Raw genomic sequence first — 24,062 nt, 5'->3', positions numbered from 1 at the left:
CAAGAAATGCAAACTGTTTTGCTCCAGAGGAAATTCCAGTCCAGCCTCCCTGTTGGATGCCTTTCTCATCCTGGGCACTGGGATTTAGGCTTTGTCTGCACTGGCAAGTGAAAGACACAACTTTTGTCGTTCAGAGGTGTTAAAAAACACACAGCCCCAAAAGAGAAAAGTTCTGCCAATGACAAGTGCCCGTGTGAACTGCACTTTGTCGTCAGGAGCCCTGTCCTGCCAACAAGGCTAAGCTTGAGTGGAGTAACTTGAGCTAACTGTTGTAGTAAAGGCAAGCCCCAGGTGAAACTTGATTGTATTCATATGTATATAATTAATCACCTTGTTCATACAATACTGCAATAGACTCTTGTGTTACTGTTAATCAGGTCAGGAGGTAGCTTGTTTGTAGTCTTACTGAGTAGTGTGCTGCTGTTCAGACTTAAAGTAAAATCCTCTTACGAGTAAGAAAATACAAGCAGCAGATCTAATATGTTATCTTAAGTACCAGAGGTAACTAAAAACCAAAGTCATTAGAACTCTATTTAAGCCCCCTAAATTGTAGGGTGACCAGATGTCCCAATTTTATGGGGACAGTCCTAATATTTAGGGCTTTGTCTTACATAGGCGCCTATTACCCCCCACCCCGATTTTTCACACTTCCTGTCTGGTCACCAGAGAGTGTCTCTTACATTATTTTGGTTTTAGTCAGCCCATAAAAATGTTACTTTCTCTGTATCAAACTCTTGGGTCCTGTCTTGATGGGCAAAAAGGGGGTGTGGTTTTGATCATATTAAATTAACTTAATTGAACTAAAACGATTGAAAAATACCTCTTTTGCCCATAAAGACATTGCTATGCTCAGGAAACTGAAAGTGTTTTTACTACTAAGGTCGGGGAGTGCTTTTACTAATATATTGGAGGACTCTGGCTCAGGTCTACTGCAGCTTCTATCATCTTTCTGGCAACTTCTAGAAGTGTATAGGTTCTATGCCATAAACTTTCGACATTGGGAGGAAGTGGGGTGTGCATGTGTTTTTCCCAGTCTAATCCTAATGGCCATTTTATAACATCATTACAACCTCACAGATAGAGAATGCAGTTGAATGCTGCCACCCAACTGCTCTGTCCTCTGCATCCAGAATGAGGAATTGAAGGAGACTTTACAAATCTGGTTTCAGAGAGTAGAGGGGAAGAGCCTCCAGCAGAACCAAGATAGAGAGAGTGTTCATGCCCACTTTATTAGCAACAAGGAGAAGCAAAACTGCGTCTGTTGCATAAAACACTATTTGGTTTTTATGGTTAATTCTCCATACTGAGAGCTGTTCATTGGGTTTTTGTGTATATCCGTGTCTGACTGCTAGGGGTCTCCTTTGTATCTACTGGGGCACAACTTCAAGATGATTAAAAATAAAAACCTAGTGATATTAAAGGCTGTGACAGTTTCTGTAATTCTGTAAATTCAGCTCTACAGACAGCCTCAAATTCACCAGATGCCTGGTCACTTAAAATGCTGATAAATTAATTCCCCATGGGGCATGCAGTATAGGTACAGGAGGTCCTGATCACCAGTGAATCTTTTTTAAAAAGGGAGATGAAGAGTGGAGAACAGTAAATGTATTTGAAGGGGGTGGAAAAGAAGAACCTCTAACAAAGATAACTGGAGTATTTTTAAGATGACTGTCTAGACATGGCATCTATTTTAATGAAATGCAGAACAGAATAGCACATGTATACTTTATTATTAGCAAACAGGACTTGTCATCTTTGAGCCCTGATGTAATGTTTTTTTTAATGTGGAAGCTATGATCCTGCTGCCATATTAGATCCATGTTCTACAGAGTGATACAGAAAAGTGGCAGCACGTATGGTGGTGTTACACCAAGATCACAGAATGTTAACACATAAGTGACTTCCTTTGGCAAATCTGATTTCTGGTTAAAACAACGTTGACTGACATCTATTCTCCTTGTAGTTTCTCATGTAGCAAAAGCCTAATGTGCTAAAATTTTGTGGTGGGCATGAGGAGGAAGAGAAATCGACTTCAGAAAATTGCCAATGGAAAATTCAGTCTTGCTCCTGACTAGGTTACTAGTTAGACTCTGGTTCAGGTTGGTAATGATTGAAAGCCATTGCCTTCTGACACTGTTCATTAGTCCAAAGTAAATTGTTGGTAGTCTCAGTTTGGTGAGAAGACATTTATCCACATCACAAATCACCACTACATGCTGAGCTGATTTGCACACTTGTTGGGACTTCCAACAAGGGGGCTAAAGCTTGAATGGGCAGTGGACTCTGAACTATCCTTTCTCCTCCCTCCCCTTCTCCCCCCCCATCTCCGGTTTGTTCCTCCAGGAAATCTTTGAGGCATGTTATTGGGAAGCAGGCACCTGTGCTGTGATAGCTCGGTGGATAGAGGACTTCCATCTTCAATGCCTTCAGCTCATTACCTTTAACCAGCACTACATTTTGTGAATGGATAATTTCCGAGTAACTGTAGTGGGAGGTTGCAGGCTATTGTAGAGTTTTATGTGCATGCTGGAGATGTAGGTCTTTTTCTGTACTTCACCCCTTTAACTTTAGACAAACAACCTAAAACTTTCCTGGATATCCAACCCTTTGATAGTCTCAGAATTATTCCTAGCAAATGTTTTCTACTGAACATGCCCGGAGCTGTGGTCCCCTGCAAATTGTTCCCTACTTCATGCTTCAAGCCCAAGTTTGTTCCCTCAACCAGGAACACAGTAAAGGGAGAAACAGCTCATACCATGCAGTGCTGGAGCCAGCATTCAAACTTGATGTGCTAGATCAGTGGTTTTCAAACTGTGGGTCACCACCCAGTACTGGGTCATGGAATGTAAGGCACTGGGTCGCAGTGGATCTTGTCAGCATTGCCAACCGGGCCGTTAACAGTCCCGTTGATGGTGCTGCCTGGCTAAGGCAGGCTAGTCCCTACCTGTTCTGACACTGCGCTGCACCCCAGAAGCGGCCAGCAGCAGGTCTGGCTCCTACGTGGGGGAGCCACAGGGCTCTGCACACTGCTCCCACCCCGAGCACAAGCTCCACACTCCCATTGCCCGGTTCCACAGGTGGTTTTTTTTGTTTGAGACACATTTTTTGGCAGGAGTTAGTGTTCTTTTTAGCAGATGTAGTAGGTTTGTACTTAAGGCACTACTGTGGCTAGCCAAAGGATGCTATGCAATTAGTGATGATGCTTTGCAGTTTTGGGAGGGTAGAGCTGCTGACAGAGCAGGGAGAGAACTCACCAGCATAGTCTGTGTCCCAAAATCTTTTACAGTTTTATTTGTTACACCAATTTTAAGCACATGAATAGGGTCCTACCAAATTCAGTCCGTTCTGGTCAATTTCACAATTGCAGATGTTTACATCTGAAATTTCAGTGTTGTAACTGTGAGGGTCCCAACCCAAAATGGGATCATCTATGGGGGTTTGCAAAGTTGATGTAGGGGAGTCCCAAGATTGCTGCCCTCGCTTCTGTGCTGCCTTCAGATCTGGGCTCTGAAGGCAGCACCCTCCCAGCTCCCTGCAGTTAGAGGTTCCCGGAGGTGGGTAGGATCTCCCCTGTGCTGCTGGGAGCACCCCAGATGGACAGATTAAGGCAGGGGACCCCATCCAATTTGCGGTCCCCTAGGAAAAATGGGTGCCCCAGCCCCGGAAGAAGCCCCAAGGCAGAAGCCTCTACCGGATCACTCTGAGCCCCAGCAGGAGCCACAGAAGAAACCTCGAGCCTGCATTGCCCCGGCTAGGGGCCAGGGCGGAAGCCCCGAGCCTGGGCTGCTCTGAGCTCGGCTGGAGCGGGGAAAGCCCTGAGCCCATATTGCCCCCACTAGAGAAGCAGAGGAAGTCCCCGGCCCTGGCTGCAGCCATGGAGCGGAAGCTCCCAGGGGAGGAAGCCCTGGGCTCAGTGCTCGGAGCCATAGCCGGAGCCACAGGGCGGGGGAGAGGGGCAGAATCCCAGAGCCCAGGCTACCCCAGTTGCAGCTGCCAGGAGCAAAAGCCCCCAGCCTGGCAGGAGATGCTCTGGGAGGAAGCCTTGAACTCGGCACCTGGTGCCATGGCAGGAGCTGGGGGCAGGAGGACCGAAGCCTGGAGTCCACTTCCTGGGCTGCTGCAGTGCTCCCCCTCATGTATCTGATGATCTCACCAAGAGTGGCCGTGCAGAGGAAGGACAACTTCTGTCCCTCCCCAGCACGGCGGGACTTAGCAGCTAGTAGCCCCGAGGCTCCCAGCAGCAAGGAGAGATCAGATTTCATGGGGGAGGGCCGATTTCACGGTCCAGGGCACTTTTTCATGGCTGTGAAATTGGTAGGACCCTACACATGAAAGAAGACTGGTGTGTTTCTTTCCACCCTCCACCACCATCCCTGGCAACATATATAGTCTCTTCCCATCCCATTAAGCCATCAACATGTAAAAAGTTGCTCCTTGCTGTCTTCCCTCTGTTGCTGCATACACATCACAGGCAATGGCACACTTCCTTCGATATGCAACCTGTATATTGAGCCAGGATACACACCCACACTATGCCCATGTTCCAGTTTATCCCCTGCTCCTAAACCAGACCACCTACTCTGGCCAGCTTCTCACCCCATGGAGGGGTGGCATGTACCTTAATTTTATATTTCCTGGTTTTCAGGGAGTTAAGTTTAGCCACTTGCCACATTCTGAAAGGCCACGAGGCACTGTTGGAGAACCTTAACTCTGTGTTGTTGAAGTGCTTTAGCATTTAATTTCATTGATTTCTTTTTTTTGTATTTTTGTTTTTAAATACTGTCTCAGCACCCAATTTACCACAGCCCAGCTCTCCCCATCCACTGCCTCTGGCTCCTTGGCAATGATTACCGGTCACAGAATGCATGTATCAGGGGTAGCTGTGTTAGTCTGTAGCCACAAAAACAACGAGGAGTCCAGTGGCTCCTTAAAGACTAACCAATTTATTTAGGTATGAATGCATGGGCTGCATGTTAGTCCCTTCACTGCCTCTGCATGGTGTCCCATCTCTCTCCCTGTCCAGCATCCTGGTTCTCCCTCCCCAACAGTCCTTGCCGTGGAGAGGCAACCATCAGCATGGGACCTACAGGTTGAGGTTCTAGAGAGAGGATGCAGAATCCATGCAGAGACCGGCATGTAGCCAGTAGGAATACTTTGAAGGGAGGGACAGACTTTGGAGAGGCATAAGAAGGGTGGCCTGGTAGTTAGGATCTGGGACTTGGGAGAGCTGGCTTCAATTCCCTGCTCCTCAAGAGACTTCCTGTGTGACCTGGGGCAAGTCTACAGTACAAAATTAGGTTGACCTAAATTGCATGGATGTACAGCCACTACAGTAGTTGAATCAGTGCTGAAGGAGCGTCCACACTGCACTCCTTGTGTCGGCAATGCACATCCTCACCAGGAGCGATTACACTGATTTAACTGCCAGTTGGGGCATTGTGGGACGGCTTCTGAAAGGCAGCAACAGTCTACGTAAGCAATGCAGTGTCTACACTGGCACTGCGTTGACCTAACTACATCGACCTAAGTGATAGATCTCTCATGGAGATGGAGTTAAATCGGGGTAATTGGTGACTTGTGTCAGTGAGAGCTGCATTTCAGTGTAGATGCTTACAGAATTAGGTTGACATAAGCTCTGAAGTCTCTGTCTCGGTTTCTCATCTGTAAAAAGCTGCTCTGAGCCTCTCCCATACACACCACCCGCCTCCTTGGCTCTCCATGCCCCTGATAAGTGTGGAGGAGCTATAGGGAGGTGGGCAGGTGGTAGGGCTGTGAGGAATATGTTACCACCTGGAGGCAGGAACAGGCAGGAGAGTGGAGATGCAGAGTCCCTGCCCCAAGGCTGGGCTATGGTATGGGGAAAGGTGTGCTACACATCACCCTGCAACAGGCGCCACAGAGAGGTGTGAAGTAGCCCATTCAGCTCAGTGATCCATTCTCAGTTGAATGGCAACACTCTATGGAGCTTAAAACAATAGCTTTGAGAGGTGTGGACTGCTCCATTCAATTCAGCCTTTATTCTCATCTCCTTCCCTACCCCATGTCAGTGCTTGGGAGCCTGCCATACACCAAGCATACCTGTTCTCAGCCCCCCACCCAAAGGGACAACAGGGCCCAGACCCTGACCCACCCACAAGGAAAGGGGGACAGCAAGGAAAAGGGTCAGATCCCAGCTTCCTCCCTGAGGGCAGGGAGAGGGGCTCAGACTCCCCGGATTCCAGCACATGTAGCAGGGAAGAATATGGGGCTGACCGCCCCACTGGCCTGAGCCCTCGACCCATATCTCCTCCTTGCACTCTCCCAATCCCAACAGCCCCAGCACTACTCCAGCATCCCCTCCACATGCTCCCTCAACTGCTCCAACGTGCCCATATTCCCTGGCTTTGCATCCAAAAAGTTATAAGAATCTAAAAATGTTGTGAGCATCTCGTGTTCAGAGTTCCATTGTTCAGAAGCATTATCCTGTCTTTCATCTTCCCTCTAGTTAATCAGTGCTAATGGATTAATGCTTGTGCTCTGGTATGATAATCCCCCAAGTGGAAGAGTAGCAACATGTCCAGCAGTCATTCTCTCATATCTGTGCAGAGCATGTGTAATTTATCATCTTTCAGAAAATAGCTAAAGCCACTTCTAAATTAGCTGTAAAATGAGCAGGACAGACTCCCCAAAAGTAAGTAAACAAAACAAAACACTTGATAGAGGCAGATAATAGCAACATGACAACAGATAGACCTATCCTCTATGAATTTATCTAGTTCTTTTTTGAACCCTGTTATAGTCTTGGCCTTTACAACATCCTCTGGCAAAGAATTCCACAGGTTGATTGTGCGTTGTGTGAAGAAATACTTCCTTTTGTTTGTTTTAAACCTACTGCCTATTAATTTCATTTGATGACCCCTAGTCCTTGTGTTATGAGAATTAGTAAATAACACTTCCTCGTTTGCTTTCTCCATACCAGTCATGATTTTATAGACCTCTATCATATCCCCCCCTTAGTTGTCTCTTTTCCGAGCTGAAAAGTCCCAGTCTTCTTATTCTCTCCTCATATGGAAACTATTTCATATCTCCATATGTGTGTCTATTTCATTGCCCTTTTCTGTACATTTTCCAACTTCCAGTATATCTTTTTTGAGATGGACTGATCAGATCTGCATGCAGTATTCAAGATTTGGGCATACCATTGATTTATATAGAGGCAATATGATATTTTCTGTCCTATTATCTATCCCTTTCCTAATGATTCCCAACACTGTATTAGCTTTTTTGACTGCTGCTGTATATTGAGTGGATATTTTCAGAGAACTATCCACAGTAACTCCACGATCTCTTTCCTGAGTGGTAACAGCTAATTTAGATCCCATCATTTTATATTGCTTCCCTGAAGGATCGGTGGGGGCCATGCACTAGCTGAGATAAATGTCAAGTGACTGGAATCAATTGGAGGCACTCAGAGCCATAGTTTGAGTCCCTTGTGAGTGCAAAAAATTAGTTACAAGACTGGAATTTGGTTTTTTTAAAGATGTTTTTTTCACGGGGCAGTATCTCAAGAATGCTTTGCTCAAATTTGGACCTCTAACACTGCCCAGTGCCTCCATGAGGCACATCAAATATAAAGACAATCCTAGTAACCGTGAAGATTTTAGAGCACTTAGAAAGGTCATCCTTTAAATAGAAAAGACTTCTTATCCTTAACTGTAGCAGAGTAGCTGCTCCACAAAACATAATTCAGTATATTGTATTTTACCCAGCGAAGCATCTTCAGGCTGAATCGTGTGCTTTCATTCTTCAGTGCTGAAGAAATGGGGTTCTAGTGACCTCAACACCTGACTGTTCAGTGCACACAGTCCGGGTGCAGATGGAACTTTCACTTTCATGAAACTCTTAATTTCTCCTCTTTCTGTAACACCTTCCTCTGCTACCTGTACATCCTCAGGTCCCCATGCTGAGTTTATTTTTTTAGGCAGCCAGCTGGTTAAAGCCACTCTGAACTGCCCAGCAGGTGTTGCTACTGAGTGGAAATGAGCTCTTCTTCATTTACTGATGAATAGGGCCCTACCAAATTCATGGTCCATTTTGGTCAATTTCATGGTCATATGATTTTTAAATTAATGTCATAATTTCAGATATTTAAATCTGAAATTTTGTGGTGTTGTAATTGATGGGATCCTGACCCGAAAAGGGGTTGTGGCAGGGTCACAAGTTGTCGAGTGATTGCAGTAGTGCTACCCTTACTTCTGCACTGCTGCTCACGGTGGCACTTGCCTTCAGAGCTGGACAGCTGCAGAGTAGAGGCTGCGGACCAGGAACCCATCTGTGAAGGCAGAGCCCTGCCAGCAGCAGCAGCACAGAAGTAAGGGTGGCAATACTATACCATACCATGCCACCCTTACTTCTGCGCTGCTGCTGGCAGAGCTGTGCCCTCCGCCAGCAGCCACCACTCTGCGGCCACCCAGTTCTGAGGGCAGCAGCACAGAAGTAAGAGTGGCATGGTATGGTATTGCCATCCTTGTGCACTGCTGCTGGCAGGGCGCTGCCTTCAGAGCTGGGCACCCAGCCTACAGCTGCTGCTCTCCAGCTGTCCAGCTCCAAAGGCAACACAGAAGTAAGGGTGGCAATACCGTGACACCCCCCACATCTCCCCCAATAACCTTGCGGCTCCCCTGAAACTCCCTTTTGGGTCAGGACTCCCAATTTGAGAAATGCTGGTCTCCCCCATGAAATCTGGTCTTTTGTGTGCTTTTACTTTATACTATACAGATTTCATGGGGGGAGACCAGATTTCATGGCCCATGACATGTTTTTCATGGCCGTGAATTTGATAGGGCCCTACCAATCAGCTTCTGCAGCCCTCAGAACTCCTGCTGGCTCAGAAAGAGTTTCCTTTTGTGGACTTGAGCCAAACATGTAATGTTCTTTTAATGGTAGAGCTCTTTTCCCGTAAATTTGGAATGAGAATTATTAAATGCTTAACACTTACTGTCTACAAGCTCTTGCTTCAAAGTGTTTGAGTAAGTGTTTTATGCTAAAAAGAGGATAAAGATAGAAGCTCAGTTGGAATCCTTTGGTTATTTAAGCAGTTGTGAGACTGTTGGATTCTAGGGAAAGCACTTACACTTCATGAGGAGTTGATGAGGCAATGTAATGTACAGTAGCTTTACAGATGTTAAAATTTGTGTTGCAGGTGTAGGCTTAATGCGGCTGGCAAATGAACATGAAAAGAGCATGGGGAATTCACACTTGTTTACTTTAAAGTACTTCACCCGCACCATTGATATTTATAGTTAGTTTATTGTTTTAGTGCTTAGTGTGACACATAGGCTTCCGCAAATAATATAATGCCCCACCTTCCAGAAAACTGAAGAACTACAGTTGTTTAACTTTTTAATACTGCTCCAATCACTACGTTATATGGGTTTGACTGCAAAGTAGCACCCTTTTTGTTTTACTCTCCCAGTTTGTATTAACGGTAGGTTGCATAAATACAAAATATCACAGAAGATAGTTCAGTTTTCATGTTAATAGTTATTGCCCTCTAGGAATCCCTAACCACTATGAACTAGAATAAGATTCAGTTCATATAGGCTCTCAAACCACCATTGGATGGCGATGTCTTTCAGGAATTAGTGACCCAGGCTAGATTCAGAGCAGCAAGCTATAGATGAAAGTCTTACATTGCCAGTGTTTTGAGCAATCCAAGTGTCCTTGAATTGAATAATAAACATGCTTTTCAAATGGAGATTTTTTTCAGTAATAAGAACAAATGAACCAGCTGTTTCTAGGATGATTGAAATGTTATAAATACACAGACATTTAAACTCTTTAGATGAACTACTTGTCCTTGGCATGCTAGGAAAAAATTTCTTCCCAGACAGCAAACCTGCTGCTGTTGTGGTGGGGGGTTTGTTTGTTTGTTTGTTTGTTTAAGTCTGGTCAGTTGTAAATTTTGAGTTCTTAATGGTTTATCTTGAAACTGCTGGGGATCTATGTGAAAGTGAAGCACCATCGAGAACAGCAAATAAGATTTTGCTGCATCTTCCTGAAGATAGTGCATTATATAGCTTGAAAAAAGGGCTGTTAGAATGCATTCTGAGATTCTTTTATAGCTTTGAATAAGTATGGGCATACGAACTTGTTCTTCATTTCATCAACTCTTCCAGAAATTTTACGTTTACTATAATTTGGATCTATTAAATTAATAATGTTTAACATGCAAAAGGACAGATGCATCCAAATTCTGATAGCATCATACCTGTTTAAGCACAGAAACCAGTCATTTTTTCCCTAGGGTTTTCAGTTACTATTCTAGGAAAAAGTTCTTCACACTAATAACTAGTTAAGACACAGTTTTATAGCCTATATAGTACTTCATCTTTTAAAAAAAAAATTCTAATCCAGTGTGCTTTATATTAACTTTTGTTTTCTATTGGTTTTGATTGTTTTTCTGTTTAAACCACTAAAACTGTTGCAAGTCTGTGTAACAACTATTAAGAAGCTTTCTGTGCCACCTTCTGACTTATGCCAAAATGTCCCTGTTCTGAGTCCAAGAATATATTACTTCCTTTAAGTAAACAGGACATTCCCCCTCCCCCCCCCCCACTCTGTTTGTAAGCCTGTGTTACATATTTATTACTATAAAACACTCAGCTTTGTTCTCTGGCTGCAGTCAACTGACGTGAGTCAGCGGTTCCGAAGGTTAATACCCGATATTGCCACATGGGAAGGTCAGTATCAAATTACTCCAGTAATTTTTATTACAGTGGGTCCTCTCTTATCGAGAGGTTCTCGATCTTTGATTCATGGAATGTTTGTGGCCCACATTGCACTACTTGGTGCTCCACAAAGTTCTGTAAGCTCTCACGTGGTGCCATCTCCCCTTGTATCCACCTACTAAATTGCATTAGAAGATAAAATACACAGCTTTCCTAATACTGTTCCTTGAAAGCAATTGCTGTAGTTGCCACAATGATGTTATGTGCCAGTAGCGTAGAAGGGATGTGATTTGCACTTTAAAAAAGTTTTAAAACTGCTGCTTAAGATAAGCATGCTGCCAAAGGAAGTAAACTATTGGTTTCTACTTCCTTGAGACAGTGACACAAAATTATAGTAGGCCATCTTACATGTCACTTTCTCTAATGAAGCTTCATCCACCCTTTTCTTCCCATTGTTGCCATATCTTTCTGTATTCCCAGCCTCTTGCATATAGTTATGTTCAGGGCACTTACCATGCAGCTAAGAGGGCTGAGAGAGCTTCTTTTACACCTGAAATACTAGTTCACTGGCAGGTGCTACAGATTGTCATAAAGTATTCTATTACACCCCTTTTTCCCCTCTCCTAAAATACGGTGTCACTTTAATCTTTACCGCAGTGATTAATATAAATGACCAAAAGGAGAATTAAAATATGTAAGAGAGTTCTAGCTAGCTATTGTGATATTCTTACACCATTGTTTCCTTGCTAACTGTACTGAAATACCTTAGACATTTTTCTCTTCCTCTTCCTTCCATGTAGAATTCTCTCCTTCTCTTTATGCCACAGTCATCTTCTCTTGGTTCAGTTTCCTCCTTAAAAACCGTGCCCTTCTCCAGAGCCTCTTGGTTGTGTTTCAAACCAATAACAAACACATCTTCCAAATTTAGAAGTTTGGCAATCATTGGGTCCTTTGTTTTTTACATCTGTTCTGATGTGTTGTCTGGTCTGGTTTTGGCTGTCTATATTAGACTGGAAGCCTTTTGAGCCATGGACCATCGCTGTCTGTGAGTTCCAGCTTCGAACACACTGTTGGCATCAATAAATAACATTAATCATGGAAAAAGCAGAGGATGGAGCTGTCTGTCTAACTTTGACATTTCAATCTGGGTTGCTTTGTGTCACAAGTTTAAGGGAGTCAGTGTCCTTAGTGTATCCAAATGGGAATCCCCTTAATTAGTTTGAGAGGCCCCTTGATGTCCAATTGATGGAGAAACCTATAAAGTACATTTTCCTTTTCTTCTTTTTCTATTGAGATCTTAATGTTCTATTAATGCCACTTCTTGTGGCATGACTTTGTGGCCTAAATCAGTGGTTTTTGACCTGTTGTCCACGGACCCCTGGCAGTCCGCAGACTATGCCTAAGGGATCCATGAAAGGTTATTACCATAAACAGTGCTTTTCAGCCTGTGGTTTGAGGATCCCTAGGTGTCCACAGACTATTTCTAAGATTTCCAAAGGGATCCACACCTCCATTTGAAATTTTTTAGGGGTCCGCAAATGAAAAAAAGGTTGAAAACCACTGGCCTGAACATAAGCCCAAAAGTGGCTTTTAGTATTAGTAACAGAAAGTTTTGAATTATAACAACAAAAATAAAAGTTTTGAGCAGTCAAAATGTATTTACTTCTCTGTTAGTTACTATGTATAATAAAAATACACACACTGTCAGGAGTCTGAAGAGCATCAATCTTTTATTAACAAGACAGACCTTGTAATGATAACTGATGTATCATTCACAAACATTTTGCAAATAATTTGAATTTCACTGCATTTTCTTAAAAAAAAAAAAAAAAAAAATCAGTTCACCCAGTTCTAGTTGTGAATATTGTCAGATATGATTTCGCTTTTGAATTCAAGAAGATATGACTTTTTTTCATTATTGACTTGTGTATGTAATTTTTTTAATACAACACTGCTGGACAGATTGTCCGTGGGGATTTGAACCCAGGACTTCTAGATCAACGTATATGAACATCTACCACCTTAGCTAGAGAACTAGTTTCCTTAGTCCAAAGCCTATAATAGTTTCATAAACCTCTATGTGGATTAGATGCTTGAAGGGGACCAGAACCACACTGATAATGTGGGTTCTAGTTGCATAGTTCCATTTTTATTTGAGCAGACTGAAAGCTCCCTGGGACAGGGACCTATTTTTCTTCTGTTCTGCATAATGCCAAGTATTTTTGGCACTCAGCAAATGAAGAATAATGTTAAATGTATAACACTGTAAGTATATTGGGTGACATGAGCTTTCCAACACTGACAACCAACTTTGTCAGAGGATACTTCAGTTTTGTCTGTTCTTCTTTCACGTGTGTTTTGTTTCTAGTTAAATGCTCAGGCTATGTCTACACTACAGCTTGTGTCAGCATAACTTAGGTTACTCAGGGGTGTGAATAAACCAGCCCCCTAAGCGACAAGAGTTACAATGATATAAGCGTTTGTGTGCACAGCACTGTCTCGGCAGGAGAGCTTCTCCCACTGACATAGCTTCTGCTATTTGCTGAGGTAGTGTTTTTGTGCCAACAGGAGAGCCCTCTCCAATTGGCATAGAACATATTCACCAGATGTGCTGCAGCGGAGCAGCTGCATTGGCACATTTAAGGATTTTCAAGAATCTTAAAAATATTTCACAGTGATGGAGAAAGTTTGAAAGTTTTGAAGACAGGGTTCCAAATACATTTTTATACTTATAATTTTATCTTAAACCTTTCCTAGTCCTATCATTAGAGTGTGCATTTTTCAGTGGCGAGATGGCAACTTTAGTTTACTCCTTTCAAAGTCCTCAAAGAATTGTATGCATATTCTAAGAAGACTGCACCGAATTAGCTGGGTTTTAATATTGTTTACCTGATTATGATTAAGCAACCTGCTGTTTATAAGATATACTTTGGCACTGGTGTTGGTTCAAATGGACTAGGAATATAGGTCATGAAGAAATCCCTTGGCAAGCCTATCCTATTGGTATGTTACCATTGTATTTCATATTAACCCCTTTATGGCCCTGCCCTGCCACAGCCTAAGAAGTAGCTTTCTTTTATGGCAAATGTGTTTTTAAAAATTGATAGTGGTATATAGTTTAGTTTCCTTGGGACTATAAACATGCTAGACCTATTTGGTTGCATGTAGCAAAGCACTCAAAAAAATAAATTTACTATTCACAGAAAAAATTAATCTTTGTGTTGGATATTTGCTATACTGATTAGGTACTCAAAATAAAATCTGTACTGTTCAAAAAAATAAAAGCAAAAAAAATCTTTGGGCTGTGAGAACTGAAGGAGTTAGTTATTTCTCCTGTCATACTTCATATAAAGTACCCGGTGAGCTACAGATTGTGTTAATTAGTCCTGCTTGGTTTACTGTGGAATGCACAAGACAGCGCAAGATTGAGATTGTCAAATATCAGAGAGGGAGCCGTGTTAGTCTGGATAAGTTTGAGATTGGTAGTACTGCCATTTATCTTCTGTCATGTAGTGGAGCTGCCCTTTTGACCATTTTAGGGAAAAAAGGACCTTCTACTAGAAGAGAGCAGGCAGTTTGGGGACATAACTATCACTGGATAATATTTGAGTTCAGGACAACTTCACTTGACTGATTACTAGAAGTGCTCCATTTTTCATAGAAGTTTGTCTACTCCGGACATCATTCTTTCATATTTTGTTCGCTTTTTAAAAACGTACTCTGCTGCGGGAAAACCATATTCCTCTGGATTTGTTATGAAACCCACAGTATAATGATTGTTGCTGGTCACACAAATAGAGATGAAAGTCCTGATATGTGACAGCTTTTGGGACATTTATATTTTAATCAGTCAATGCTCATTGTATGTTTAATTTATGTTGGTGAGGAATGAGCTAAAAATGTCTTTTTAAAAAACAGAATATTTAAAAAGAATGTGTAAGTTTCAGTTTCAAAGAAAGTACAGTAGTTCTCAGCATCAGATGTGACTGTTAGAATGAAATGAAAGAGCTATGCAGTATGTCCCCAAGATATAATTTCATGTTGCAGTAATTTTTGCTGATCAGCCAAACAGCGACGTTTAAGGCAATTCACTGTCAGCATGAAAAAAGCCTCCAACTAGAAAAGGCCTTAATTTCTAATGGGGAACAGTTGGGATGGTTGTGTGCAGAATTGCAGAGTCAAAGAGTTTTTAAAATATTCTGTAGCTCAGGGACTTGGCTCATCTTCAAACATTTGTAACTACAAAAAGATGGATAATCTTGCAAGTGTATGTGCCCCATCTAGGGGCAAGAATGAGAAAATTCATTACAAGCAGGTAAATGCAAGACAACGTTGCAGCATTTCCTTGGTATGCAAATGTATGCTTTTTAACTCCACTGACTGAGAGCAGATTTCTGCTCTGATTTAGGAAATCAAAGGCAGGCTTCCACTGCATCTCATTTTCCTGACAAACTGCATGAATGTGATATGTGACATAGGTAGTCAGGCTTGAATTCTTGCTTTAACTTACTTTAACTGAAAACTTTATTGCTAAAAATGGTGCTCTGCCACATTTTTCTAGTGTAATTCTTGGAAGTCTCATGGTGAGAAACATGTCTTACAGAGTACATGCTGTGATACTTATTAATAGCTTTGTAAATGTAAGTTATAATTCCTGAGTTGTCTGTTGAACCTCACTTACAACATCAGTAGTGAGAGAACTCCTTATCAAAGACTGCAAACCAGTTTCCTTGTTGCTTTAATGCTGAAATGTATTTTTGTTCTCATTGGAATGGGCACCATCAAGGGGCTTGAGAGAAAAAGGGATTCTAACTTGTGAAATTTCAGGCCTATAATAGTGTAACATCTATCCAAAACTTTCTGTAATTTTAATCACATACATATAATGCAGTCTACCATTTTTCTAATAACAAGAACAAATGTTTTTGTGGGTACCACCAGTTTGATTTAAGTGTAAAATGCATTTATTTATACTGTTTTTTCCTCTGTCTCCCAAAGGTGCTCTTACAGAGTGCTATGATGAACTGGGCAACAGATACCAGCTTCCAGTCTACTGCCTGGCCCCACCTATCAATATGATAGAGGAGAAGGGAGACCTGGAGACTCTAGATATTCCCGATCCACCACCCAATTCTGGGCATGAATGCCAGCTTCGCTTGCGCCTCTCAACAGGCAAAGACCTCAAACTTATGGTCCGCAGCATGGACACGGTATATCACATGAAGAGGCGACTGCATACAGTGGAAGGAGTGGAGCCCAGCAGCCAGCGCTGGTTCTTCTCAGGCAGGCCGCTCGCAGACAAAATGAAACTGGAGGAGCTGAAAATTCCGAAGGATTATGTGGTGCAAGTCATTGTGAGCCAGCCCTTAGCAAATCCAACCCCAGTGGAAAACTGATTCTGCTTGTTTATTGATTCTCCATTCCTCCTCTTCTATCACATGGGATTTATTTTCTCTGCTCTTATTTTTCCTGCTAATGGATTGGTTCCAAGAAATGACTAGCAAAAATTCCATCTGTGATGGAGATCTGCAGAAACAAAACACAAATGTAAACTGTCCCTTGGGGTTTGCCTGATCTGATATTTTTTTAACACCACAGAAAGAAGCACATGGCAAATGCAGTGAAGGGTATGTGTAAGGGGGAAGTCTGTCATTTAAATAATAAAAACTTGTAATAATGCTTGGAACTGTAGGTGGAGCATTGATCCATGGAGAAAGCACTTTTAAAAAAAAAAAAAAAATTAAACCAAATTGTAGTACTTCATGAAATCGGCACCACTTACAGTTCATCCCAGAAGTGTAGCTGATCTGGTAGGTCCACTTTGCTCAGTATTTATGATGATTGTTTCGGTTTTGGTTTAACTCATGTGCTGTGTCAGATTACTCCTGTGGCGTAGTGAATCTCATCCAGAGAGAGGTGGACTGAAGAACGGATGTTTGTGTTGTGTTCTATCAATGCTGTGTTCCACCCCAAATGTGGCTCTTCTTCATGTTCAGACCAACCGGTTTTAGCACATTCCAGGATGGTGATAAATGGGCTTGTGCTGTTTTGAGGCTTCAGTGTTTGGTAAATACTGCCTTCTGGAGCATTAGGCAATAATTTAGGAAATGTATACACATTTTAATAAACCATTCATGTACTGTACTGTAAAGTTACTTGCTGCAATGTTGACTTTTGCTGCAGTTTTCTGGCTGATTGGCACCTGAGTAATGTGCCTAGTAAATTACTGTACCCTTCTCGATCCTGTAAAACAGACAGTTAACAAAAGGCTAGCTAATTACAAGAGGGACACTGATATGAGATGAAAAAAAAAAAACCAAACAAACAAAAAACGCACAACCTTTATCAACTGACATTGGTATACTAGCCTAGAATACTTCCAGATAAAATCACAAAGTTACACCCAAATATGATTGAATGCAATTCTGACTTCTCAGAGGACACACTCTGTGGAAAATTGTAGAAAGGAGAATATAAAGCACACTACATTTGGTTGTTCATATCACTACCAGTAGAAACAGAGGCCATTCCCGAAGTCTCAGTGTTGGAGGACATGGTCACTTTCTAGTCTGCAGTTGTGGAAATACGTTCACTGTAATGCATCAGGAGCCTAGAATATGGTCACTAGGTTTAATATCTGGCACATTTCCTTCAGAATGTAAAAGGAGCCTTTTTTTCTGGGAACAGACACCTCTGTTGCAGTGTGCTTTGGACAACATTTATGATAGTTTTTCACCTAACAAAATTAATTAATAGGATGAACATAATGTTGGAAAAAAAATGTAATTATTGAATAGTTGTTACCATGTTAAAAGAAACTGATCTAGTTCCTTTGTTTGGATGCTCTGCATCTCTCTGAGTTTGGGATACAGGGTATATCCTTCTCTGAAACTATGTCCCTCATTCCATTTATAAACACAATTATTTTTAGTTTTTCAGTCCTTGTGCACTCAAATGACTTAATTCCTACCAAACCTCTATTTTGCCTATTCAGACATGGTTCACTATATTGCTCTTTCTATCTTCCATACCTAAATCTAAAATTGCCCAGAATGGCTTTTATTCCACTGATAGTAGAGTCACTATTTTAGGATTGACACTTTTACATTTGAAGTGAAGAGAGCTACTTTAATTCTGTACAACTTAATCGGGGGTTGTTCACTTGGCAAATAACAGTGTAAAATTGGAACTAGCACAGTTCACTTGAAATTGCCAACTCAGGCTTTCCATATCGCTCTAACCTTTTTATCTGTTCACTGGCTAGGTGGCGCTTTGAATTTAGTACGCTAGTCTTTCACTTTTAGAAACTGAAGTTCATATTTGATACCACATCACACATGAGCATGAGCTTTACTTTTATCATAGTTCCCATGTTGTATGTCACAAAACCACAATGCTCCTTGGCACAAATCACTGTCAGATCTACTCAAGGTAGGTTGAAGCCTGGCAACACAGAAGTGCAATGACAGAGTTGTATGGAGGTAGCCATGTCATTTAGTCCCTCGTTTTTGTGAGCACCAAATTGACTGCTACATTTTTTTGTGAAAAAGGCAAATGTTAGACTTAAGCCCTGACTTACACGAAGCCTTTGGATTTTTTCACAAAGGGTGTAAAATTCACAAGTCAGTATTTTTAAGACAAAATCCAGCTAATCTGTAGTGATTCTTTCACCACGTGTCTTTTGCATCTCGAAGGGGGAAATAATACTGGATTTCTGCACAACCACCTTAAAAATCTCATGGATTTTTCACTGTTCAAATGTGCCTGGTAAAACTAGATTGTTTTATAAAATAAATGTTATACTTTATCTAAGCAGCAAATAATCATTTCATATCTGGAGCAGCAGGTCTTGTGAAACATTGTAGAAATTTTTCTTTTAATCTGTTTTTATGATGGAGTTTCCCTCGAATCAATTCTGGAAGGGGGGAAAAGTTACAGCTGTAAAGTAACAAAGCTGTAACTAAGATGTTGGGAGTTATAAAATCATCATTCTTTTGTAGAATGCATTTTCAGAGAGTTTGAGGTAATTTACTGAATATAATTTTCGATATTTCAGGTTTCTGACAAACAATGTAAATGCATTTCCACACCTCCTTTGAAAAAGCATCAACTGTAGTATGTTGTGCTGTAACATGTAACATTTTTTTTGTTAAGTATTTTGATGGGGATAGTGAGGAGAATGATGTCTAAGCAATTTTTAATTGGCCTTCGTGTGTGTAAAGGGGTGAGCATTGCCAGATTTGATCACCATGGGGCTGTTGCATAGAAAACATACTCTCCTTCCTATCTCCCTTCCCATAAGCACAAATCTCAATACCAAGCAGTCTGATTGCAAATCACTTTTTTTTTTTAAAAGTGAAAATGAATATTGGTCTCTTATCCCCCCCTTGAGAAACTGACAAACCTAACCACACAACTTTATATTTGAATATAGAAGATACAACTGGAAACAAAGAAATTTCATAAGATCCATGTTAAGGAAAAGGTTAATGCTTCTAACAAGGAGATCATTTCTGAAAATATGCATATATGTGTGTTCATGCTGATGAATATATTGTATGTGGTTATATATATTCAGTGAATACTATACTTCCTTTTATCTGTAAGATGACCAGGTTTGGTATTCCTACAAGACCCCTGGCTATAAAAACAGAAATGAACAGGACAAGAATCTACCCCCACATGAATTTATGCAGTTCCACTGGACTTAGTGGGGAACTGTGTGCTTGCATCCCAGAGCAGAATTGGGGTGCATGTGTAGCATTAGGAAATAGATAGGCATGGGACACCTTTGTGAGACAAGAAGGAGGAAAAGCAGAACTTTGTGGGTAGATTTTGGATCCCCAAAGTGTGACTAGTGAAGTTCTAAATTGCAGCTTCTGGCCATGCTGTTCTCACCTTGCAGTCATAGTTTAAAAAAAAAAAAAAAAATCCAGCCAGCTGCAGGGCTGAATTACTCCAAGCAGTTTCCATTCATCATTTAAGAAAGTTAAGTATGAGCACATGGTGTTGTGTGCATTTTTATTGGAATATGTGTACTCAGATTCAGTATGGCCTTTGTGCTCCTGACAAGTTTCCTATGTGGCCTTTATTTGTTGTTTTATAGATTGGGCACCCCAATCAATGTGTAGTATCACGCGGCTCAGTGTCCTCAGACAGGAGTATACTAATTGGGAGATTTTTATAATGTGTACACAAGAGTTGACATAATCAGGTGAGGAGTAATAGGATAAAGTTTTCATTAGATCCCTAGGCCTTGTGTGTGTCACTCCTGATTAACTTTGGCCAAGAAGTGATTCCAGTAAATTACGTTTTTAACATTCTTATGTCAGTGACAGGTCTGTTTAACACAGAGCTTAAACTTTTGTGCTTATTATTGCAAAGGTTTTGCTTGTATCTGACCCAGAAGTAATGGACAGGCTAAACTCTATACACCCAGAATAGCTTTAAAGGCAGAGGATCACCAACACTACATATAGTCTGATGTAGAAAATTACCAGGAATGGGACATATTGGATGTGTATTGCTAACTGTGTTAGAGTATTGTGTTTTACAAAAAGAACAAGTGATCGCACTTTTCCATAGTATGTAACTTTGAATTATGTTTCCACTATGTTGGCCCTTTGTGCATTACATTTTGTGAATATCGTCTACAGAAAACTCTATTTGAGACAGTAATGTTGAGAAAACACTTGACTTCCTACTTAAAACCAGCAGCCTCTACTTGTCTGTATCTGGGAAATATTTGGAAAACTAAGTGATGTGAAAGTGCAGTGTAAATAGGGGATTTTTTTATAGCCATTGGGTGGCTAAGGGCACCATGTAAAAATAAAACCACCTCCCTTTGCCTTTCCTACTAAATCAACTGATTCAGCTTTTTGAGAGAGAAAAAGCTATCAGGATTAATATTTGTGACAAAGCAACACGTTCAGTTTACATCATGACATTCAGTAAAGTGAATGACCTATTAATGATAAAATATCGCTATAATATCAGACATGCTTCTGCATACACATGCATTGTTAGTAAATATATTTTTGTTAGTTTGATGCAATGGTGGGCTGCTTTTTAACCCATGGAATTTTGAAAGCATTTCAGCTGCATAAATGTTGGCAAATTAAATGAGTGCTATAAATTTGTCCATCACTATTCTATTCATAAACGCAAATGCTAAAGTTAAATTTCTGATTCTTGATTTATATTTTGCAGAATCTTTCATACATCATTGTAAATATGTTGTTAAAGACCCTGCATCTTATGCAAAGATGATGTTTGGGTTTTTTAAATCTTTTATAAAGAACACGTCAGCTTTTTTCATAATCTGTCGACTTCACTTTATAGATGCGTGTCAAGTGTTTGAAATGGAAATAATTTCCATTAACTAAAAAAGTTTCCTTTGTTTTCCACCTGTCACTGGTTGTAGGCTTGCTCATGAATGTTGGACATCAGACATTCTTTTGGAATAGATTGTGTTTAAAAAGAGAGGTCTAAAGAACTTGCTTTGGGAAACTGGGTGAATTCCATGTACATGGCAAACTTTTTTTTAAAAAAAGGAAGAAATGTATTTTGGGCCAAATCCGTGCCCCTTAAAATTTATTTAATATCCCAGCTAGTCCAATGACAAAACAAACTATCTCTTCAACAACCGTGCTTCTCTCCTGTACCAAAATAGATATCATACTGTTGCATTTGCAACTACAAAATTGTCAGACAATACAAATCTGCCTGTTTAAAACTGCTTCATTTTCATAAAGCATTTTTAATTGCTTCATTCTGCAGATGGCTCTTCTCCTTTCACATTTCATCAGTTTCAACAAATGCTCCCTAGTGGTGTGGATGCCACTTACTGTTCGTAGGACATGGTGGACCATCCATGATAAATCTAGGGCTATGGTTCTCCTTCCAAGGGAGAAACATAATAGTGCATATGCCACTGAGCCTACAAAAGTCAAATAGTTTGAAGACGTGGGTTTTTTTAAATCAGCTGAGCTTCTTACTATGGACTTTGAAACTCTTATTAAATATAGCCACTGGACTATCCATGAAGAAGTGTGTTCCTATCCTTTTGAGGAGGGCCATTTGTTGGGTATCTATCCAATGGAATGCTGTATTTGTACATTTAAGTATGAAGACCAATGAATCAGAACCCTGTAGCAAATTGAGAACTTAAAATCCTGACTCTTGCCTTAAATTTTGTTCACCTGGAACTCCAAAAAATCCAGTTTTATTACTTTTAATCCTGTTTTTTTTTCCCCCTGGCAATTTAAATCTAGCCAAAGATTGGAGACAGTTTAAGGAAATTTGAAGCAAATAAAATCTGTTGATGTGGCTTTACTAAAGTAATCAAATGGTCTTATATCAAAGACCCTATTTGTGCCTCTCTTCTCCAAGTCCAGGAAATGTCTAGAAACTGGAGATATCTTGGCGCAATGAGTGCAATATTGTGCACTAGTCAGTTGGAGATGTGTAAGACACTTCATTTTCACATGTTATGTGCAAGGGACTTAAGTTCATATCCTCTTTGCCTCATGGTAGTGATTTCCAAAGATGGCTGGTACCATCAAATTTGTACTTCTTGAAATATCTTCTCTTTTATGGTAAATCTCTTTTGTACGCAGTTTGTGTGCCATGTATCAAAGAAATATTCATATTACGTAGGATAAGGTGCTAGATAATTTGGTACTGATGCAGACAAATATGATTTCAACAGCTATTGAGAGAAGGATGAGGGGATTACAGTGATGTGACTTTTTCCCCTCTCCCCCCCCTCCCCGGTAACTTTTATAAAATTAAATCTTTTAGCACTGAACACACCGGTTGTGTGAAACATGCTTTTTCCTCCCTGGCTAGTTCAGTCCAATGATTAATATAGCCTATCTGGAGATGCTGTGAACATTGAGTTACATTAAGATGCATTGTATATTTTTATGTTGTACCTCTGTTATTTGGTTGACATATCACAGTAGTGTGCGCACATATTTTTTAATCAATTGCAAAGCACAAGTAGGTTGTCTTTAAACTTAAATTATGTGAATTTTTTTACATAGCTAGGCGTCTATAACATTGAGAGCAAAATCTGAATTTCTATGAGTCAGAAACTCTGTACAAAACTTCTTGTATTAAAAAAAGCAAAGAAAAACCAACAATTTCTTTTTTCTGGATTTAAAAATAAAATTAATACTGGAAACACCATGCCTTAAGAAACAAACTGAGTGTTTTTCTCTTTTTAAGTTATTGGAATGTGATTTAACTCCGTTGTATTTCTGCAATCTTTTTATTATACTTTTGCCTATGGACAGTTAAGATACTCAGGTCATAAAAACAAATGTATCATTCAGCAGCATCTCACACAATTTGTCTGTCAGGAATAGTGTAAAATAGGGTATTCAATCAGTGAAAGAATCCAGGTCCCTGGGGAGTGGGGTAGGGAACCAAAGGTCAAGTTTCTCCAACACTTGAAAGTGTAGTGTGTGATATTACACACGCAGTCTGGTATTGTGGGCTTTATGGATGGAGGGAGCCGTTAAGTAATTTATTTGTGAAGTTGCCCTTTAATATTAAGTGAAATGTTAGGTGGATCTCTTAGGGCATGTCTACATGGTGCCTTAGTCTACACCAGAAGGGAGTAAATTTGAATATGCAACAGCATGTCATGCACTAACTGGCATGGATGGACCCACAGGCACTCACTAAAAGTTCCCTAATGCATATTAATATAGTCCCATTTCAAACAGTACTACACAGTGCACAAGCAGGGTCCACACAAGCCAGTTAGTGCATGAACACTAGTGCACAGTAGAATTTGTACCCCTCTAGTGTGGATTAATGCACCATGTAGACGAACCTTTAGTTGGGCCCATTTTTATAGTCTTAACTGCCTATCATGTCAAAAGAGCTTGAATCATCCTGGATAAGTTGCTTTGCTCCCTTTATCATCCTTACGGTTAGTGTCACCTGTTTAACTTCTTTTTGGAGAGAGTGTTTTCATAACAGAATATAGAAAAAATAATGTAAGAACTAAATATAAAGAAATGTGTGAGGATTTTTCTGTGTCTCCTTCCTGACTCTCTCCTTTTTTGATGGGGAAGAACAGGAGCACAGTCTACTCCTGCTACCTATCCTTCGAGTGTCACAGCTGCTATCCTTCCTCTTCTGGAATGGGCAGATGTTCCTTTGGAGCCCAGTAATGGCAAGCACTTTATATTTTGAAGGTTTGACATGTTGAGACAACACAATCTCCACTTTTGACAGTGCCCTTCAAGTAATAGATGGTCACTTGTAATGTGGCAATAAAGACCCACACAACTTTTTGCTAGTGTCCAGAAGCCCAGTGCAGGAAATGGGCGTTAGGTC

At 40.8% G+C, this 24,062-nt stretch overlaps 1 protein-coding gene across 1 annotated transcript in view; it reads left to right on the top strand.

Moving 5' to 3' along the window:
* UBTD2 (ubiquitin domain containing 2) overlaps positions 1-22,917 on the top strand; it is a 96,948-nt gene extending 74,031 nt beyond the window's left edge. Inside the window, exon 3 of the mRNA XM_039485711.1 lies at positions 15,708-22,917. Coding sequence (XP_039341645.1) covers positions 15,708-16,105 — 398 coding nt within the window. The 3' untranslated portion in view covers positions 16,106-22,917. The remainder of the gene's footprint in view (positions 1-15,707) is intronic.
* The last annotated feature ends 1,145 nt before the right edge of the window (positions 22,918-24,062 follow it).

The sequence above is a fragment of the Mauremys reevesii genome, linkage group 8 (assembly GCF_016161935.1).
Source record: "Mauremys reevesii isolate NIE-2019 linkage group 8, ASM1616193v1, whole genome shotgun sequence".
Taxonomy (NCBI): domain Eukaryota; kingdom Metazoa; phylum Chordata; order Testudines; family Geoemydidae; genus Mauremys; species Mauremys reevesii.
Note: the sequence above shows the minus strand (reverse complement) of the source record. Positions and strands in the feature narration are given on the sequence as shown.